General features: G+C 54.2%; 10 protein-coding genes across 10 annotated transcripts; 4 read left to right on the forward strand and 6 right to left on the reverse strand.

Moving 5' to 3' along the window:
• Nucleotides 1-649: 649 nt before the first annotated feature.
• Nucleotides 650-1,122, reverse strand: Z520_08790 (uncharacterized protein; the record flags this gene model as incomplete). The annotated part of the gene is made up of 3 exons (XM_016779286.1): nt 650-788; nt 854-919; nt 986-1,122. 3 exons carry the CDS (start codon nt 1,120-1,122, stop codon nt 650-652), a joined length of 342 nt encoding a protein of 113 aa, XP_016629793.1.
• A 934-nt stretch (nt 1,123-2,056) lies between these two features.
• Z520_08791 (uncharacterized protein) lies at nt 2,057-2,770 on the forward strand (the record flags this gene model as incomplete). Its single annotated transcript, XM_016779287.1, has 1 exon — nt 2,057-2,770. The coding sequence occupies one exon, from the start codon at nt 2,057-2,059 to the stop codon at nt 2,768-2,770; it is 714 nt and encodes a 237-aa protein (XP_016629794.1).
• Nucleotides 2,771-3,746: 976 nt separating this feature from the next.
• On the reverse strand, nt 3,747-4,434 carry Z520_08792 (uncharacterized protein; the record flags this gene model as incomplete). Its single annotated transcript, XM_016779288.1, has 2 exons — nt 3,747-4,310; nt 4,414-4,434. The coding sequence occupies 2 exons, from the start codon at nt 4,432-4,434 to the stop codon at nt 3,747-3,749; spliced, it is 585 nt and encodes a 194-aa protein (XP_016629795.1).
• Nucleotides 4,435-5,876: 1,442 nt separating this feature from the next.
• On the forward strand, nt 5,877-6,329 carry Z520_08793 (uncharacterized protein; the record flags this gene model as incomplete). Its single annotated transcript, XM_016779289.1, has 1 exon — nt 5,877-6,329. The coding sequence occupies one exon, from the start codon at nt 5,877-5,879 to the stop codon at nt 6,327-6,329; it is 453 nt and encodes a 150-aa protein (XP_016629796.1).
• Nucleotides 6,330-7,176: 847 nt separating this feature from the next.
• Nucleotides 7,177-8,199, reverse strand: Z520_08794 (uncharacterized protein; the record flags this gene model as incomplete). Its single annotated transcript, XM_016779290.1, has 1 exon — nt 7,177-8,199. The coding sequence occupies one exon, from the start codon at nt 8,197-8,199 to the stop codon at nt 7,177-7,179; it is 1,023 nt and encodes a 340-aa protein (XP_016629797.1).
• A 1,148-nt stretch (nt 8,200-9,347) lies between these two features.
• Z520_08795 (uncharacterized protein) lies at nt 9,348-11,063 on the reverse strand (the record flags this gene model as incomplete). Its single annotated transcript, XM_016779291.1, has 1 exon — nt 9,348-11,063. One exon carries the CDS (start codon nt 11,061-11,063, stop codon nt 9,348-9,350), a length of 1,716 nt encoding a protein of 571 aa, XP_016629798.1.
• Nucleotides 11,064-11,787: 724 nt separating this feature from the next.
• On the reverse strand, nt 11,788-12,456 carry Z520_08796 (uncharacterized protein; the record flags this gene model as incomplete). Its single annotated transcript, XM_016779292.1, has 1 exon — nt 11,788-12,456. The coding sequence occupies one exon, from the start codon at nt 12,454-12,456 to the stop codon at nt 11,788-11,790; it is 669 nt and encodes a 222-aa protein (XP_016629799.1).
• A 238-nt stretch (nt 12,457-12,694) lies between these two features.
• Nucleotides 12,695-13,435, forward strand: Z520_08797 (uncharacterized protein; the record flags this gene model as incomplete). The annotated part of the gene is made up of 1 exon (XM_016779293.1): nt 12,695-13,435. The coding sequence occupies one exon, from the start codon at nt 12,695-12,697 to the stop codon at nt 13,433-13,435; it is 741 nt and encodes a 246-aa protein (XP_016629800.1).
• A 340-nt stretch (nt 13,436-13,775) lies between these two features.
• On the reverse strand, nt 13,776-17,015 carry Z520_08798 (uncharacterized protein; the record flags this gene model as incomplete). The annotated part of the gene is made up of 1 exon (XM_016779294.1): nt 13,776-17,015. One exon carries the CDS (start codon nt 17,013-17,015, stop codon nt 13,776-13,778), a length of 3,240 nt encoding a protein of 1,079 aa, XP_016629801.1.
• Nucleotides 17,016-18,901: 1,886 nt separating this feature from the next.
• Nucleotides 18,902-20,280, forward strand: Z520_08799 (uncharacterized protein; the record flags this gene model as incomplete). Its single annotated transcript, XM_016779295.1, has 4 exons — nt 18,902-19,310; nt 19,395-19,773; nt 19,844-19,906; nt 19,938-20,280. 4 exons carry the CDS (start codon nt 18,902-18,904, stop codon nt 20,278-20,280), a joined length of 1,194 nt encoding a protein of 397 aa, XP_016629802.1.
• Between the last annotated feature and the right edge of the window lie 37 nt (nt 20,281-20,317).

Consider the following 20,317-nt stretch of genomic DNA (forward strand, 5'->3'; position numbering starts at 1 on the left):
ATTGAACCCTGGAGAATTGAGTGTTTTGAGCATCAATACGGGCGAGTCTCATCTCAGTCTTCAGCTGCAAGGTTCTAGCCTTCGACAGGACGAGTGGATTGCAACGCAGATCCAGCCACACGAGCGGCCTCGGGGGCAGGGAATGCCTAAACTTTCTGTCGAATGACCAGTTGACCACCAGGAAGAAAGAACACACAACAAATCACCCTTGGGAGAATTGGCGCAGCTTCCTTGGAACCGAATTATGCTCTGACAGCGATGGTGTGACTCTCGGAATCGGGTCACAGACCACGTTCTGCCCGCTATTGCTCGCTCTACCCTCTCCACAACTCTCATCCTCATGCAACCACCTTGCAGTACGACCTCTCTACCATGCATCGACGCTCCGAGCGTGCCAGTAGCTTACCTTGAACATCTCACGTTCCCAGCTATGGTGACTCAAAGGAGCAAGTACTTTTTTCTTTTCCAAGATCCGATACTGGATACAAATATTATATTCATTGGTCAAATATGTACGATTACAGACGCTATGCCAAATCTCGTAGCGTCGAGAACTCCAAGGTCTGATTCGACCAGACTTGTGGTGACCGTTCCGCTTTTTGGAAACAAAACTCCTTCAACGCCGAGTTCTGCGGGTTGCCCTCGCCCATTACAGCCTTTGCTCTGCTGCCGCACCCACTTTTGCTTGTGCTTCTTTGAGTGCGGCTGCCTCCATTTCGTTGAGATGAATCTCCACTTCGTCTAGATGTTTCCGCTGGGCAGCGAGCTTTTCTCTCAATTTCCGAATACTGTACACGGCGGTTGTAAGACATTGATCTGAAGAACCAGGGAAAGATGGAGGACGCCCACTCACTTTTCTATTTCGTGTTGCTTGAAATACATGTTCTCCAAGACTTGTTCCCGGCGATTGAATGGGTCACTAGCAAATCTCCGAGTCAGTGAAGGGCCTTTTTGGCTTCAATCGCCTGTAGTGGCAGAGGCTTACCTCACAGCAACCCCGCCTGGCCGTATTGCTCCAGTGTCGCCTTCACTCCAGTTTGGCCGTGCCGTGACAAACGATTGGCAAAACTGAGGAGTTCGGATTCTGGTCATACAGCTTCTTGGGATCGATGTTCGAAGCATTTTGCTCGGATGGGAGGAACAAAATATCAATCTCTAGCTTTCCGTTTGGGTCTTTGTGTTGTAAATGTCTTTCGAGGTCTGATGGGTGAAAACAGCACGCATGGACAGGCGCAGGCTGGCGGCACTATATAAATATGGATTGAAAGTTACATTGTTGATTGCTGTGCTCGACCTTGCTCGGGTTGGATTTTGCTGAGGCTTGAGGCATAAAACAAGTGGTATGACCGCGCAGATCTCAATTGAGACCAAGCTAGGACAGCACGGCCAGCTGGGAGCTTCAATGCAGGTTTACCTTGGTAAGTGCATGCACCTCTGCCTGCCTAAGCACCTATGGTTAAGGCCATAAGCCCTCAAGTGGGACGGTACAAGCGGTCGAGATCTTCGCGAGGATCCAGGGCGGAGCTCTCCTACGCGTAGCTCGCCTCTCTGGATGGAAGAAGCCTTACCGTCCAGGTGTCTAGAGGATCCAGGTCCACGTGTTCGGGGGTGATATGCACACCCATTATTGAGGGAACGTGCTGACTTTACTGCCGAGACATGGCTATGCAACATCACACCACAATACCTCGAAACGTGATCACGCGACCGAGCGATGTTTTGCCGATGAATTGCAGCGTTGGTCCCTTTGGTCTCTAGATCGCATGACAGTGCATCTACAGCGCTGCCCTGATCACAGGGTGAGGCTTCTCGATGCTTCAGGCGATGACCAGGAAAAATTGGCACAAAGCATGGGATTGTGCAGTGATGGGCACATGACTGGACTGCGCTTTTGGGGGGAGAGGGAAGCATGCAACTTTGGAAGACATATACATCAGTCTGCCTCTCGATGATGGAGTCAAGAAGTACACCCAGGTCAAATTAAAATCTGAAAACTCATTCCTACAGAAACATCAACTTGAAGTCGAAGCCACACAACCGTGATTGTATAACAAAAATGGCTGGCTGGTTTTACATCACATCCGACATTGATCCTTACCCAACAACACACATCTCCCACACCTACCCAGAACCTGGGCATCACCTGCACCACATCCCAGTTCCATACGTGGCACACAAGGTGTACACCAAGTTCCATGACAGAGACGACGACATCCATCAACCAAAGACCGATGTGCGCGAGACCCTGAGCAACTTCTACTTGGAGGTCGAATTGCCAGGCATCAAGGACCACACGGAACTGCGTCTGCGCTGGACATCGAACCGCACGCTGCTGCTGACAAGCAAGACTCATCGGCCCGACATTCCGGAAGGGGAGTTGGTTGAGGAGCCTGGTCCTCCACCAGAAGTCACAGCTCCAACTCCCACGCCCGCTGCGCCTACGAATGGCGAGACAACAGTCGCTGCTGAAGCTACTCCTGCTGCAGCACCGCCGCCGCCGCCAGAGGGCGAGGAGGCGCCAAAGGCCAAAGCGGCTGAGGAACATGCCTCCAAGAAGCACGAACCTCACCTGACGGTGCACGAGCGGCAGGTCGGCGAGATGATCCGGGCCTTCAACTTCCCCGTCGACGTCGATCGCGACAAGACGCACGCCAAGCTCGACGCCGGCCTGCTGAGGATCGTGGTGCCCAAGATCATGGAGCACGGCGAGGCCAAGCACATCCATGTGCCCATCCACTTCACTTCGCTTCCCACCGCCGTCAGCAGCTGAATCAAAGGCCGGAGCCGCAGCCAGAGCCTCCCGGCGCGGCGTCGTCATCACCCAAGTGACATTGTCGAGGCGCTTCCTGAGATGGACTGGAGGATTGCATCCGTCTTGTGCGGCGAGTTTGGAGAGTATGATGACGTTTGACGACGACGATGCTGGGCTGGGCGCTCATTAGGAGTGTCTCGGAAGAACAGATTACATTCCACTTCCTAAAGGTGTGTATGAGGGGCCAGGAAAGAATGAGAGGGAACCGAGCTCCAGAGATGTAAGGGACAATCTGTGTACTATTATTTGTTACTATTGGAACCAACAGTCGAACCTGGCACTCGGGGGCGCTTTTTCCTTTTTCGGCCCCCGGGAGGGGAAAAGGAGAGATAATGTGTACTAAGTATATCGTTTTCTCGTTTAGTTGAACAATCTTCTTCTTCTGCTCTCTGATCTCCCACCTTGACATCGCGATGTGGGGGTACAAAGGTCCAGGTTTCGTGTCAGCACATAGATGTAGCGAGCCTCTAATTCTAAATCGCTGGGCAAGTTTATAAGGCTCTGACGAGATAGGGGTAGGGGTCCAGGGAAGACGATAGTGGAACACCAAATTCCTCTTCTCCTACTTCCTTCTCCCTGTGGATTCTTTTAGGTCCTTTTGCACAGTGGCAGTGTAAGGCAGAAGGGGATTGTGAATAGCTTTGTTGCATTTTCGTCAATACGTGAGCAGACGTCAAAACCCGAAAACCCTGGTGGTATGTATATACAGTTGTTACATGAAAAGATTTCCCTGCCCTCACCACCCTTGAACCTCTCGCTCTTTTCTCAAGTCCGCTTCAATCCTGCTCTTTGGCCTAGATCAAGCAAATCCGGTGCCAATCTTTTTGGACCGAAGAGAAAAATTCAACGACGTCGAATAAGCCTCTGAAACACCGATCTGGCGGCAGGGTGGGAAGGGGAGGAGGAGGACGATAAAAGGAACTCGGGGGCATTTTTACTCGTAGAATGCATCACTCCAGACGTCCTCCTCGATGACATCCTCTTCCTCGTTCTGCTCCACCCACTCGTGCTGCGCCTTGGCGTCGTCCTCGGGCCACCAGCCCATGGGCCCCGACTCGTGCGAGGACCGCCTTCTCTGGGCGTGGTGGCCGTGTGCGTCATTGTGCTTTTCGTGCTCGTGCTGGACCTTGACGGGCGTGACTTCGACGAAGCTGGGTCTGCGCTCTCGTCGCTCGGCGGCCTTGGCAGCCATCTCGTCGGCCGGAAGGACCGGCGGGAAGGTCGCCTCTGCGTAGGGCTTCTCCTTGGCCGGGGTGGTCGGGGGAGGTGTGGTGCCCGTGTTGAAGGTCTCTGACGGCCGGACTTTGGACTTTTTCACCATGGGCCGCACAGCAGCCTTGTCGGTGGTGGTGGGTTGAAGGGGCAGGAACTCGGTCGACAGCGGTGGCGCTAGGTACAGGAAATCGCTGTAATCGGTCTCATTGTCGATGGGCACATAGTCTGGGTTGTTGGCTTCCATCGACGCCGACACATTCTCGACATGTTCTACCGCGGTGCTCTGTTAGGCGCCATGGGTCAGCCACAACATGTATACAGTATTTCATTGGATTTCGATGGGAAAGGAGTTTCCTCGGATTAGACGGGGGAGGCTGCTGACATACCGGTGCTGTGTGGGACATCATCTTGGTTTAGATTTGGTGGTGGTGGTGGTGTTGTTGTTGGTATTGCTCAAGGGATGCAGTCGACAAATGAGTTTGTTGATTGTGATGTATTTCTGTGAGAAGAGACGAGTTCCTTTGTCCATTTTTATGTTCGGAGTCTCCCTCAACAACTCGCTATCTCTCTGTAGCATCCAAATGGTGAGTAATTCGCGATACCGATACTGCTCAGGCCCGCAACCAAACTGACGAGAGTGATTCGGGATCGTCTTTGCTCAGGCTACCGGGACCCGCCGCATTACAGAGGCATTGGCAGTGGTGGTGTGATGGACTCACTCCAGGCCCCTTTTTGGCTTTTCCTTTTCCACTCACGCGCATTTCAAGCAAATGCGCGCAGCTTGTTTGCCTGTGTCATGTTTTGACTTGCCTTTCGTTATCGAATACGACCAGAAGTTGTCTTGTCTCATCGCCGAATTCCCCGTCGCTCATGGTATCACCACCAGTCACCCGACTTTTCGTCTCGTCCATCACCACCACCTGCCACTCGCTCCCACTTGTATAATGTCTGTGCAACATGATGAAATGGCCGCATTTCGAAACTTTACTATGTACCTCCCGTCCCTGACTCATGTTTTCGTGACGATCCTCTTTCAGCTTCTTCTATCAACGACTTTGCGCCAATTTCATCTGGAACCCCGAATACCCCGGATTTGCACCTCTCTCCCGCGCTGTTTCCACTCCAGCATCTGAACCCGAGGGTTCGGTATCATCTCCACGGTTTGTTGCAGTCATCTGATGTTTAGACTTCGAGGGTTTCCCTCGGAGCCTGCATAGTGGCCTATCGGGAACCTGCTGATGGTGTGAGTGTTTGCCCCCGCCCTCAAACCGGCCAACGTCTGCTTTACCACAGGCGTTGTCTTACTGTACATGTCGTGGCCTCATTCATCAAGAATGCTCATCGGGGCCTCGACCCCCCGACGACGCGGCATTCGGCAATCAAGTGATCCAGTCTTTTGGGAGGCTGTGCTTCCCTCTTCGTCCAATGTTTATACGCAGCCCGTGTGGTTCGGGAGTTTCACCGCGCATTTGTCTCGTGAAATGGATGTGTATCCGTTCTCTTTCCCATCCATTGCCGTCCAGCTACTTCTCTAGCGGCATACGCAGCCGGGCAAAAATGTCTCTCTCCAATCATGCTTGCTCATCCCCTGAGGTATAAAAACATTAAGCCTGCCGCTGGCGTCGACCATCGGAGGACGCGATAAAGATAAAATGCAACAACCCCAGATATACCACAAATGGTTGAGATTCCCGTCATAGTTACTCCTCCAGACTGCCACCCTCTCACAAACATACCAGACAACAGAGAACAGCCTGGCATCTTACCGGGAGAGCCTCAATTTTCTCCCGTCATCCACGCGGTGAAACCAACTACTACCTCTACAGTCACCACAGCCTCTGTCGCCACCATGGTTTCAGAAGGCACTCAAACCGAATCACCAAATCCAACACCAGGACAAGAAGCTCCGTTCCCAAAGACATTCAGTCCACACTATCCCTTGAGCCCAGTCCGCTCTCACTCCGAGTCCTCGGGCTCCAAACCTCACTTTCCCCCATTCCCACCGTGGAGGGAACTCCGCCACCGCATCTACGGCCCTCATCAGACTCACCCTGGATCTGCTATGAATGAGGCAAAAGTCGAGGACTACCTTTCGCCTCCCGAAGAGCCTCCAAAGTGCCCAATGACGCCACAGGCAGATCTATACCACGGCCAGTCACCATCTACATTTGGGATGCAGTTTGGCCGTCCCAACAAGACATATATGAGAGCCGACACAAAGCCAGCAAACTCCCATCAGAACTACGAGGACCACAAGCACCGGATGCTAATGGAATGGCTCGAAAGGAGGAACTCTGTGTGAGAGCCTCAGCAGCGTCAACCTCCTCTCACCTGGTAGGTAAGGGTTCACACTACATTGGAAGAATGTTGGATACTGCCATGCAGGGTTCGACGGCAGTACACTGAGCTGTTTGGAACATGCTTGGGCACCAATGGCAGGAAGCCCCCGACCAGCGGCCTGTTAACGTCCCCCTCCCCCATTGCTTGCCTCTTTTCACTTTTGGGACTGGAAACATGTGAGGAAATTTTGGAATTAATTGCATGGCGGGCCTTTTGTGTCGACTTTAGTTCATGACATGTCGAGAATGAAACAACAGCAGCATCAGCAGCGGAACGGGGGCAGAACATCTCCCAGGTCGAGGATTAATGGGTGGACGACTTTCTGCTTGGACGGCCTTTTCTTTTCTTGTTGCTGACTGCAGTCTTGTTGGGTTGGTCTAGTCGGCTGCGTGTAACATTACTTATCAGTACTCTGTAATTGTACTCATGATCAATTTTGTCCAGATCGTCCAGAATGTCCTTGTCGATATAGATCTGGTGAGCTACTGACCTACACGCTACCATCCTTACATCACACCCTTGCAGTCCAGGATGGACGAGTTCTGCAACCGCCTGTTACAGCTCGACTCCTTCGCTTTCTGGTCGTCTCTCTCGAGGCCCCTTCCCCCTATGCTTGCTCTGCCCGTGGTGCCATGTCTTACATGTATTCCTTTTGCGTACACACTAACCCCTTGACGTGATTCGATCTGCACTCCTTTCCCTCCCCCAAACACCCATTTCCTTCAACACCATCGCCAACCAAGCCCTCTCCTCCTTTCCATTCCTCACCGCCCACACCCCCCCCCCCAACATCCTGCACAGTCGTCGTTTCAAAAAATAGCCACGCCGTTGACCGGACTGGCAACGCCGCCGGGGACGTAGCAGGGAACACTGGCTACAAAGAAGCTCCAGCGGCCCTGGCGGGCGCACTCCTTGCTGAGGGCCTCGAGGTCGAGCAGCTCGCCGATATTGCAGCCCCAGCCGGCGAGGAGGACCTCGTGCATGCTCCAGTCGAAGGGGGAGGGCCAACGCTCGAAGCTGGGGTGGTCGCTCGCGACGGCCGAGAAGTGATCCCAGATCCAGTTGAGGACCTCGTCCGACTGCTCGACGCCGCCCAGCCCGGGCGGGGACATGGAGGTCAGGCGCTGGATCTCGGCCTCGCCCTCGGGCGTGGCGACCATGTCGTAGTACGACTTGAAGAAGCCCGAGCGCACGATCAGGATGTCTCCAAAGCGCGGCGCCGTGTTGTTCTGCCACTTGAGCGTCTCGAGGATCCACTCGAACTTGATGGCCGACGTGTGGAACTGCTTGAACTCCCCGCCCACAACGTCCCTGCCGGGCCCTTCGTCCAGCCACCGCCGGAAATCCACCAGAATGCCCCGGCCCATCACCCCGCCCCGTTCCACGGCCTTGTGAATGCCCAGGATGTTTGGGTTTTGGGCCCCCTTGGCCGACACGCCCGCGATGTCCTCGACCGTGGTGTCGTTGTAAAACAGCCCGGCCTTTTGGTACCCAAAGTGGCGCAGCCCGTCCCACTGCGTCGAACTCTGCGTGTTGAACGCCCACGTGTCGTCGTGCACGATCCGCGGTTTCTTCTGGTACACGTCCTTGACAAACACCTGCCGCCCGAACAGCGGCTTCTGGCCCTGGAAGTCCAGCGGCGCGTCCAGCCCGACTCGCACCCCGGTCTTGATCTCCGACGCCGCCGCCGCCACCACCGTCTCGGGCGTCTGTCGGTTCAAAAACCCCAGCTCGTCCGTCTCGCCGTGCGCGCCCCACGCATTGAGCCGCGTCGCCGCATTGGACTTGTTGAGTGGGAGCGATGAGAACGGCACGGGTGGACCTCCGGACATGATGATATCTTTTTCGTGGTTGAGTCTCTCTTAGTATACCCTCTTTTACCCTATATAAATATGAAAAGGTATATGGCAAAAAAAGACGTCTTTCAGAGAGGGGACTTTTGCTTGAGATAATGATGCTGTTTGTTCTCACTATTACCCTAGAACTATATACCCCAGAACCGAACAGCCACGGGAAACCCAGAAGAAAATTTGGAGAAAAAGCGCCAAAAACCGTTGCAATACGGCCCACTGCCCGAGAAAGCCGCTCCCATTATTGTTCTCTGAAGCTCGGCATATCAAGGGTAATGGAAGAGAAAGGAGGGGAGGAAGGTGAGGGGCATGGGATGTCGATATCGCGATGAGATGGAGATGAGGGGCGCCGCTGTCGGGCTTTGGTCGGTTGAGATTGCCGAGGGATACAACACCTAACGCTGGAAAGGGGCCAGCCAGGGGGCATGGCAGCACAGCAGGAGACGTCTGACTAGGTAGGGGAGTAGAAGAGGTAGCAAAGGCGAGACGGAGAGGCCAGCGTAAGAAGCGAAGGAGAAAAGAAAAGGTTACCTGGATTGAATTCCAATCTTTTGTACTCCACGTCTCTATCCTGTTGTTGGCTGTCCCATCCCATCCATCCCGATGCGCGCAACGACAAAGCCCGGAAGAAAATGCTGCTTGTGTGACCCCGAGCACTCGTCGCGCCCGTAAAACTAAAATACAATTGTCCATCAAAGAACCTGTGGCGCTTCGTCCCTGTACACCTGCAAGCAAGACCTGAGATCAGCCCCTCCAACCACCGTACCAACTCATCCACCGGCAGTCTCTGCGGCGAAAAACGATTCCATGCGTCTCGCGTTTGCCGAGCAAGATAAGACCACCTTCAACCTTCTCCCACCCTCCTCCCAATTCACTAGGCCTGAATGATTACTGTTGGTACACAGAATGTAATGCCTTGATGCCGCCATACGAAAGAATCCCCAAGAAACTTGAACTTTGTCTGAGAAATTTGTGTCTCTGTGTGTTTTTGCCGCTCGAAGAAATTTGTGTTTATCGCAATAACCCTTTTTCTGGCCCAAGACGCCGTGTGGTAGAACAGAACTTTAGCGAAAATGGTTCCCAGCTTCGCCGCCTGGGATGTCTCTCCTGAGACCGATGTCTCCTGCCCATCACGCAGCATGTCCATTGATACCATTGACTAAAGGTGCCGCCGCCGGAAGACCCGCAATCACGCTGAATTGACCGCCCGCACCGGCCCAAATCAGTTTCTTGTCTCTGACGGCCGTGTTGTCGATCATGGTCGCAAGTTCCACGTCGTCCGAAGTGCCCTGTCCCGTCTGGTAGGTCGTACTGAACCCCCACGAGTACGCCTTGCCGTTCTTGTCAATCGCGACGCAATGGTCAGACCCGGCAGCAGCCATGAGAGCCTCAATGTGGGGGATTTGGGTCGGCACGATCAAAATCCTCGGGTGGCCGGCTGAATCGCGCACGACATCGTCTTCCGGAAGATCCTTGACTTTCAGACCCGACTGGTTTCCATCGACTCGTCCCCAGACCAGCAGTTCGTGTTTGTCGGTGACGGCCACGGTGTGATGAGACCCTCCTTGAATACATGTGACTTTGCCAAACTTGTCGCGAAGCGAATCAACAACGATAGGCATGTGCACGTCGTTGCCTTTTGTATTGCCAGCCTCGTCGAATTCCTTGGGAATGCCCGTCTGGCCGAAATTATTCAGGCCCCAGGAATAGACATCACCATTCGACTTCACGGCAAAAGAATTGTAGGCTCCTGCCCCAACATACTCGATCTTCTTGAGTGTGCCAATGGCCGTCGGTATCAAACTGTTCGTCGCTCTTCGCTCCAGAATCCTTCGACCCAATTGATTCTGCTGTCCTGAACCCCAGCAGTAGACGGCTCCATTGTTCTGCAAGGCGAGGACATGGTTGGCACCAGTTGCAAGTTGGGTGATTTTGCTGAGGCCCTTGATCAGCTTCGGTCGGAGCTGTATCAGCGTGGTGGGGTCAAAGCCAAAAATGCCTTCATTCGAGCGGAATGTGCCCCATCCGTACACGTCGCCCTGGTTCGTGAGAGCAAAAGTGGCACTGTCAGTGCAGGCGACTTGGGTGAAGATGACATCTTCAGGAACACCCGAAAGGTCAACTTCGCCCGGTGTGGATTCTCTGGGGTTGACAGCTGTCTCCGAACCGCTATCCGAGTCAGAGTCACTAGCATCTTCATCGATATCACGGAGACCACCTTCCCAAGCAGTGTCTCGACCTAGAGCTCCCTGGTCATTGACGCCCCAGGTCAGGATCTTGTTGTCATAGGTCAGAGCCGCAGTGTGCATCCCACCAACTGACAAGGCCACCACTCCGACAGTATCCGGGCTGAGGTTGGGATTGTATCGCGGTCTCTTCACCTCCGTCTGGCCTTTGGCGCTTCCGAGGCCGAGTTCCCCAGAAGAGCCTTCCCCAAACACGTAGACATTTAATTTCTCACTCGGAGGCTGGTTGATCTCTGCCTTTGTTGTCTTGGGCTTTTTCGCTGCGGTTGGTTTTTTGGCAGGGGCAGTGATTCGTTTGGCGAGTTCAGGCTTGTCAGCGTCAGGGGCCGGCCTGGTGACTCGCGCTCTTTTGATGCCGTTGGCTTGAGGTTCATGCTCATCTTCCGTTTCCGCCTTCCGCTTGCTCGTCTTCTTTACAGTCGCTTCTGGGTCTTTGGCGGAAGCTTTGGGTGCTCTCTTCGCATCGGCAACGCGGGCACCGCTCATCCCGGCAGTGGTAGACTTTCGTGATGGTTCCACCTTCTTGACAGACTTGGCTTTCTCTGGTGTATTTTTGGTTGCTTTTGCCGCTGCGGGCTTGCGGGTACGAGTGCTGGACATGGTCGATTCGTCGGAGACGCGACGAGGAGACTCGATTTGTCAAACGACGGAATGGGAGACAGGGTTTGACTCGGGGCAAACAGGTTGAATGTCGAGTGTGGTTCGTAGGAGAATAGGATTCAAGCAAAGAGAAGAGCTCTTTGTGAAAAGGGTATAGACAAGGTCAAGGTAGTTGAATGTGAGGGTGTGAGGGTGTAAGGCAGTGAGGCGAGGAGTTGTGCTGGTCCCAAAAAAAGTTGTTAGCGCATCAATTCCAAGGTTGTTGTGGTTCATTGGACGTGACACGAGCGCAAGCCGCACTGCCCGAAATTCCGCGTGACTAAGCAACGCAGCGCCCCGAGTCCGCGATCTCCCCTGACTCTGCATAAAATTCACTATCCCACAGCGACTCCTCAATAGCTGAATGGTGATGTGCCATTTCGCAGCTGAGTAAATAAGGACATAGACTATGCGTGGAAAAGTTGTGGACTTTGTGTCAATGACGGTATCATTTGTACATACGACAGGTCTCTAGTCGCAAAACACTTCTGCGCTCCTGTTTTCATTTCTCACCTTCGACAGCCTCGTCTGCCGCCCTCCAGCAAGATAATATGATACAAATTGAAGGCAGGTTTGGCCGTCTTGGACGGTGAGAAGGAGTATGACCCGCCACCTGTTCAGCCACCTTTTCGCGTCCAGCAGACCCATCGCTTCAGCAGATAATGTGGCCCGCTCTCCCCGTCATTCAGACGACTTGCTTCAACTCTCGATTGCCTTTGGCCCGCGGATTCGGCGCATTCTCGTTTTCCTGGATGTAGAACCGACGAAGCAACATGATGGCTTCCTTTCTGAATATTCCTCCATAGCTTGGATAGCCCTCCTCAAGACCCTTGTCAGAATGAACCGGCAGCACGCTCCCATTTCCACCAAATCGATCATTGCCACAGCCAAAGAAGACGCGGCGTATACCATACTGCCTCAAGGCTGAAGCGCACATAATGCATGGTTCAACCGTGACGTAGAGATCCGTCTCCTTGAGTTTACTGGCTGGCATCTTGGAGAGAAACTGTGCAATGGCGAGAAACTCGGCGTGCCGCGTGCCGTTGAGAGATCGGTTGGTGTCATTCATGCCTCGCGCCACGACTTCGCCTTCATGGACCAGAACACATGCGACCGGAGTTTCGCCTCCACGAAGAGCTTCTTCGGCAACCTCGATTGCTTGACGCATGAAGCCCTGGTGGAGTTCGAGATTTTTGAGAACCTCGGGATGAAGTTTGTCTTTGTCGCTGGTGGTCTCGGGCTTGTTGTTGCTGGTCGCCATCTCGTCAGAATCTGAGAGATCTATAAAGTCCATGTCAGTGAAGGAGCAGAAGTCAGAGCCTCCAGGCCCAGGGAGGCCCTGGAGGAAGTCCATGGTGACTACATCTTTCACTCACTGAAGAGGAAACAGGAGAAGAAATCGTGGATTTCGTGGGGGGATTTGTACAGCCTCGTGTCGCCTCGTATTCGCTTTAGTTTCCCTTTGCAACAAATGGGGTCGGATGGGTGCGAGTTGATGATGGTCAGGACTGAACGGAGAGGAAAATGAAAGTGAGCGAAGAGAAATTGCTATCACCGTCACCGAAGTGCTTGTTGTATCGTAACTGCCAAAGATGGTCTTTCGCAGCTTCCTGCTGGTGCTGCTTGCCGTTTGTGCCTGCACTGTCTGCGCTGCGAGCGATGCTGCGGCCTCCAAACTGCCCAAGTCGGTCACTCTGTCCTACGAATTGATCGGATCTCCTTCAGTCAAACCGCTGGTCACCATCTTCTACGATCCGAAAACTTCTAAGCACGCTTTGTCTTCATGGACGCCTCCTTCTCTCGAGCCGCTTCAGTCTACCACTCCCGAACCTACCTCGTCGAAGCTGCTTCGGATCCTTTTACCTAACGGCAGTTCTACCGTAACCACCCTCGACACGTTCAGCGACGATGTCCACCAGAAAATCGACCTCTGGATATCTCCAGACGATGGATCCGTCTTGTCTGCTTCGGTCTCAGCCCTTTCACCACCCCCTTTGTCCGCAGAAGAAGAGCGCTACAGGAAAAAAGTCGCTAGAGCCAAGGCAAAGGGAAGGCCGATACCACCCCCGCCTCCAGTCCCAAATACAAAGAAAGCGAGAGAAGAAGCAGCTAAAGCAGCAGCTCTTCACGAACCCATCAAAGTCAACCTTATCGCCTCAGGCGCAGGCGCCTCCCCTGTTCTGGCAACTCGGAAAGCACCTCAGGTCGATGCCGAAGGCAGAGAGGTTCCGCAGGAAGAACAACAAGAGAAGAGCTTCTTCCAGAAGTACTGGTGGGTGTTTTTGATCGGTACCATGCTCCTGATGACTGGCGGTGGTGGAGCAGAGAAATGAACATCTATGGCCGACATCCTCCACTTTGGCAACACTGGGTCTGTCATTCGAGACTGCTGAAAGGAAACACATTTGGCTATGGGATATCCGGACAGCTAGACAGCAAGCTCTCTTTTTTCACTGCCAGGGATATTACTAGACCAATCCACCCCGCCTCGAAACGGCCTCGTAGCAATGGACAAGTGCTGAGAGCAACCGGGTCAACTGCCCTTTCTCCGCTGACGCTGTACGCGAGAGATATGTGCCTATGTCAATGTTCCGAGCTCACCAGCTGCTCATACAACCTTTGGCATGAAACAAACCCTTTACACTCAATGGACTCCAGAATCTGCTGTCGCAGCTAATACAGAATATCGTCGCATGGAAGCTCGCACCGGATCCGCCTGCCTCTTCCCCAGACACTCAGATCCCAGACTTGTAACCCTCTGTCCGTCAGTACGGTTAACTCATTCTCAGCAACCCTCGTCCGTGGATTTCCTTTGCGCTTGTACCACGGCTCCGACTCTCCTGATTCGGACGGCTCCGCAACCGGAGACGCTCCATGCTCATGATCTGTTGTCGTATCATGGGTCTCGTCTCTTCTTCCTTCAGCTGAAGCCTCCATCATCTCAATTTCTTTGCCTTTGACTGGGTCAAGCACTGCTGGACGTGAAGGTGTCGATTCAGGAGACTCGAGGGCGACTTTGTTTGTGGAACTGTGGTGGTCAGTAGGACGCGCAATATATTTGATCTGTCCGATCAATTTGGTATCCGAAAAGGGTGCTGGTGGTATTTCATGGAAGATAGTACTCATCTCCACCTCTGGGACTGCGGTGCATGTATTCTTTGAAAACGCATCAGTCTGCAAATCCGATTTCGGTAGTGGTTGGCTGTGGCACTGCAGTGATTCGGGGGGCTGCTGTCGGTCGCATGGATGGAAATTCTCCACATCTGCTGATGCTCTACTGTTGTCAGAACGCCCACCTTCAGCATTTGGTCGTTGCGAATTCAGCCGTGCTGTGTCGTCGGTGCTCGCTACATTCCCAGCGTCATGCTCGTTTTCAGTTTCCTTGACCATCATGATGCCTTCCATTTCATCCGCTGCTCCTTCCGCCGCTTCCCATTTCCCAGAGATTTCTCCCGCATCATTGGCCTCCTCGTCGTCCATCCGGACTGGCTTCCCTAACGCCCAGCTCATCTTTCGTACCACCGCACCACCATCCATCTTCAACACGATCGGACGGAGCTCGACGATCCGTTCAAGAGGCCAGCCGTCGTTAGTGTGCGGATAGAAGTACAATAAGTCTGCGAATGAGAGCAAGGTAGATGTGCTTGAGGTGAAAGACGCTGCTTTCGGTGGTGCTGAGGCTGAAGGGATCGGGGCAGGATTTGAAACGGGCGGTGAATGCTCGGGGATTGGGGGGGCATGCTGAACTACATGGTCGTCGTGATCGTCATTCTCACTTTCGCTGCTGCTCTCCGGGCTGCTTTCCCCTTCGCTGATGGCGATGTCACTATCGCTGTCCTCGTCCCACGCCTCGTCGCAAAGCGCCCGCGGGTCCAACGCATAAACAAGCACTCGATCCCATTGTGCGACGGCGATGCGCTCCCCTCTGGGCGATATGCTTATGGTATCGAGTCCTGTCAGCGTGGTGCGTTGAGGCGCCCATCCCCACAATCTCGCTGCGACGCGCAGATCTGTTCCATGCAAATTCTCGGCCTCTGGGTCGGAGGCGACCCAAGCGTTCCCTTCAGGGTCAAAGTCGAGATCCACATTGCCGACGTCGTCGTCGCCGTCATCATCGTCTTCGTACTCCGGCGGGCCCACGGTGATGTCGGAATGGGGTTCGGCATCGGGATAGAGGTGATGATTCAAATGTCGACTCTCCCGGTACCTTCGTGGTGGTCGGGGCAAACGAGGCAAATGATCTGTGGATCTCGTATGTGGACAGAGATTGTAGTTGACACGCCTGCGGATCTGCACAATCGTGAGCACCTGCGGGCCGATCTCCCTGACGACGACACCATTTTGAGTGAACCTCGAGAACGTCGGGAGATTCGCCGTGCCCAGGCACAGCATGTGATTCACACATTCCCCGTCGCGCATCAAGAGGTCCTGTGGCTCCGCGTTGCATGGGTAGGCGGTAGTTTCGTGCGCACTGAAGAACGGCAAGCCGAGCGCGAAGTGTGTGCCGAAGATGGACGTGGTGCTTGTGTGACGAACGCTTCTACACAGCCTGTTGAATGCGTGTATGGTCGACGGATAGATGGGGTGAGACGACATGGGGTTGAAAATGCGGCGGCGGGTGCGGTCGTTGGCTAATAGGGTCGTGAATGGCACGACCGACCCAGGGGCATAAAGAGACAGGCGCCGGCCGTCGTGGAAGAATGCGAGGGCGCGCGGTCGCTGGGGCAAGTTCACGAGACGCAAATCCTGCCCGAGGTCGTATTCGAAGCCGTAGCGGTTCTGCATTTGGTGCACGGAGGTGACAGTGTAGGCGATTCCACTCCCATCAACGTCGTTGTCGTCTGAGTTCCCCCTCGCAGAGTCGACTATTCGATCGCCCGACCGCGACGACCGATAGATCGCCGTTGGACGGTCATAAGGATACAGAACCCAGACGTTGTATTCGCCCGCCTCGCCCCGCGGAAGGTGGTCGGCTGTGTAGAGACAGACTGTAACATCCTCCGAAGGAGTCATGGTGTCTGGGAGATCCCACAGAATGGCACAAGTCAGACGGTTATGGACCGCGAGATGGACGGGGACCAGGGTGTTGTCATCTATGGACTTGTGTGTCGGGATAGGGAAGAAGAGCGGACGGTCGTTCCTGAACATGTCATAGTGGAGGAGGTGGTAGTGGACACGAGCAAGAGAGGAGGAAGCTTTGGATTGTTTATGTTTGGACGACGAAGGCCGGCCATACTTGGAAGACCGATGTGTGGCCGTGCGGTCTTCGAGCACCTCTTTCACAGAGGCCTTGAACGTCGTCGTCGGCTCGGGATGGGACGTGTCATTAGCGGGATCCTCATCAGGTGGAGTCCAAGCATACAAGACGGTGATGTAGTGGCTCTTCTGTACGACCTGGATGATTTTCGCCCGGCCATCTGCGTAAGGCGACTCGATCATCTCCCCCGGCAAGTCGTGGTGCCAGTTCATCCGGACTCGATGGCTGTTCTTCAGGACTAAACACACGTTGTTCCCCCACTCGCTCTCGACGCCGAGGCATGACGCCCGGGGATCGATGGTGTCCCTCGCGCCGCTATGGCTGGAGGGCGGCGGCACCCAGCTCCGACAATCCGCGGTGAAGTTGACGCCATAGAGGTGTGAGGCGGCGCGTTGCCGGAAGATGAGGAACAGGTGATCTGTGGGGACGGAATGGTGCTCCAAGCCCAACTTGAGGCCAGGAACTTCGCGGAGGTGGTGGAGGATGATTTCTCGACTTTGCGATGCCAGTTGAAAGAATCGGCGGTTGATTTGGAGGAGCTGGAAGAAGGTCGGCGTTGTGCTGGCGTAGAAGATCTGCTGTAGGATCTCTGAAGGGAGTGTACCAAGGGTCGCAGCAGTGGCATTAGACCTCAAGGCTGGTGATTGGTCTGACATCCTTGCTGAGCTGGCGCGCTCGCCTCACATTGCATTCGAGCTGAAAAGATAGATCTATCGACAGAGTGCCTTTCTCTGAAATGATTGAGGTCAGAAGGGTGGCAGTACATTCCTTCTGCTGTATCACATGGAGCGCACTGTAACCACAGCCTTGCAGAATTTCCGAAGCTGGAACGGAGACTGTCTTGGAGCTGACCCAGCACTCGAGAATCAAGACCCGTCGTGCGAGAGTAAGGCCAGACAGGGAGATCATGACATTGCGGACTCGAAGGGTAAATAACAGCAAAGAAGTGAAGAGGAAACCAGGCCTCGCGCAGGCATTTCCGCAGCCAGTGGTAGAATAGGCTTTGAGGGTGGTTGATGCCTAAAATTGTATGGCAGGAGACTATTGGCCAGCCGCGGCTTAAGCCTGATGAGTACCGGTAGCCTTTAGCCTCACGCTAGTCCTCTTGATGTTGTGAGTCTGACTCGTACTGTATTGTTGTAATGCTGTGGTATAGGCGCCATGGTAGATGGTAAAGGTGTACCGAGTAAGTGTCAGCGAGTGCTTACCAGGTAAGGAGCCCAGCGGTGGGTCGTGATTGCCATGGCCCAACAATGTGTCCACGAACAAGGCTGCAAGGCTGACTGCCATCCGCTGGGTCTGATGTTTAGAGCAGCCTTGAGCAGCAGAGCTCGTGGCATGACAAGTACCTATCCAGACTCGGTCGATTTTCATACTGTCCGTGAAACTCCAGGCACGACCAGCACAATCATCTCCACCGTCCTTTCGCTCTACCCATTACCTAACACTAGCCTTGATAACAGATTGACCTACCACGCCACCTCAAGATACAGCCCGGTGAATGGCATCTGTCTCTGATATCAAGTTCATAGCCAATTTCCCCGTCATCCATTTGTGCTGGAAAGCGCGATTGTGGTAGCTACAAAGGTGGCAGATGTAGCCCCTATTTCTATCCAGCCTCGCCAAGACAGCCCAGTTCCCAGGGGCTCAACATAGCAGCCTCTTCAATCTCCTACACTTGTTTCGACAATGAAGTGCAGAGGATGGACAGCTGACAAAGCTTTCGAACAGCAACATCGCCCGGTTTCCCTCCATCTAGGATGGCTAGGAGGCGTTTCCCAAGCATGTTTATTTGCCAGTTGACCCCCGCAAGGCGCGTGGCTGAGATTCAACCTGTTACTGACATCGCCGTCTGCTGGTCTCCCGTTTTTTCTTTGGCAATGTTCACAAATACAGCAAAATCATGAAGAGATCGACACAAGTCTATGCAATGCTCGCCTTTGGTTGGTGCGCGTTCTGCAGCAATCAATGAACACCTCGAGCTTCTCTCATCAGCGGAGCCATGCTGCCGGCAGTGCGGTCTGGGCAAAGTTCTAACCACGTCGGACCTCAAGACTGATTTCGCCAAATAAGCTTACTCAACTTCTCATCATAGAAAGAAATATGTCTTTGCCCGGCCGCGGACCTTGAAATCGATGTCGACATGACCCCCGGGTCCCAGAGCAGAGGTGGGGCTGTCCCGCCGACCGGGGAGTCACCGGGTATTTCGGCTGCTCGACTTGAACACCACATTGCTCGCTCACGAGTCCACGAATACATCCATTCCAATGGGTAGAGAGGAAGGATGTAAGTAGTCAGAGAAAGAAGGGATCAGGCTCTGTACTCGCACGTCCTAGAAGCATTACTGTTTCTGGTCATAACACCAATCTTCAAGATCGTGGTATCAAAGTACGCCCGTTTCTACCAACATCCACGTCACGTGTGAATAGACCCCTTTTAACGGCTACAGCAGCTGCTGCTTGTGCTTCTACAGACCTAAAATCTATATCAGGATCTGTAAAGAAAACAGTCGTCTTACTTCAGGACAGCCCACTGCATCAGGATGGGCTCGATGGGCGGCGATCTCCCCAAAACTGCACCAGCAGCAGTTCTGGCCGGCGCATACGGCGAGCCGTACAGGATCAAAGACGTCCCCATCCCTGTGCCGTCTGCCCAGGACGCCCTCGTGGAGTTGGAGTACAGTGGCGTATGCCATGGCGACGTCTACGCGAGGGATGGAGGTGGCCCTGCGCCCAAAGACCCCGTCCGACCCTTGACGGGCGGCCACGAAGGGGTCGGGAGGATAGTCGCCATGGGCACAGACGGGCTGGACGGGTTCAAGGTCGGCGATGTCGTTGGCATCGCGTGGAGGAGCTATGTCTGCGGGACGTGTCAGGCTTGCCAGGCAGGGTCGGAGAATCATTGCTTCAACCAAAAGATTACCGGGGCGCATCGGGACGGGACTTTCCAACGTATGTCGTCTTCATTTCAACGCGAAGACCCCCTAACCCGTCAACAGACCTTGCAGGCTGAGCGCTTATTGACCTCTGGTGCAGGATACATCGCCTTTCCAACCTCACAGCTGGTTCCTGTCCCGTCGGGCGTCTCACTCCCGAGCGTCTGCCCAATCCTATGCGCAGGAGTCACGGCGTATGCGGCGCTACAACGCATGAGCCCTCAAGCAGGGAAATGGTGCGTGATAGTCGGCGGTGCCGGCGGTCTGGGACATCTAGCCATCCAGTACGCCAAGGCGATTGGGCTGAAAGTCGTTGCCATCGATGGAGGATCGCCGGAGAAGGAGCAGTTCTGCGCAAAGATGGGAGCCGACGTCTTTGTGGACTTTACACGCCCGGGTCTCGTGGAGACGATTGTCGACAAGACTGGAGGCGGCGCGAATTACGTCCTTGTTCTGAGTCCGCATCAGTCGTCCTACGAGTACGTTTCCTCCCCTCCATTTTCACATACAGGCAAATCTTGGGAGATCTCGCTGACCCGACTATGCCAGTGCCGCGGGAGAATATGCCAGCTTTGGCGCGCAGATAATGGCCATTGGAATTGGAAATTTACAGTAAGAAGAATTCCCCAAAACAAAACCCCAGAACCCTCCCTGCACGCCCTCACTTCTACTCTTACTTTCCCATATCCAACCCAATGCACATTTTCCCATACATCTTCTTTGCTAATCTCACCAAACCCCGGCCTCAATTCAGCATGTCCCTGCGCCCACTCCTGCGGAAAGACCTGCTCGTGCGCTCCAACCAGACCGGCACGAAACGCGACATGAAGGAGGCCCTGCAGATCTTCGCGGCGGGCAAGGTCGTCCCAGAGCTGGAAGTCGTGGGCCTGCGGGACACCAATGACGCGCTGGACCGGATCAAGCAGGGCAAAGTCATGGGCAAGTTGGTGGCGGATTTGAGGGGCGGGACTGGGAAGGAGAGGTAGAGATTGGGAAGGAGAGGTAGAGATTGGGAAGGAGAGG

Source organism: Fonsecaea multimorphosa (genome assembly GCF_000836435.1).
Source record: "Fonsecaea multimorphosa CBS 102226 unplaced genomic scaffold supercont1.20, whole genome shotgun sequence".
NCBI lineage: Eukaryota > Fungi > Ascomycota > Eurotiomycetes > Chaetothyriales > Herpotrichiellaceae > Fonsecaea > Fonsecaea multimorphosa.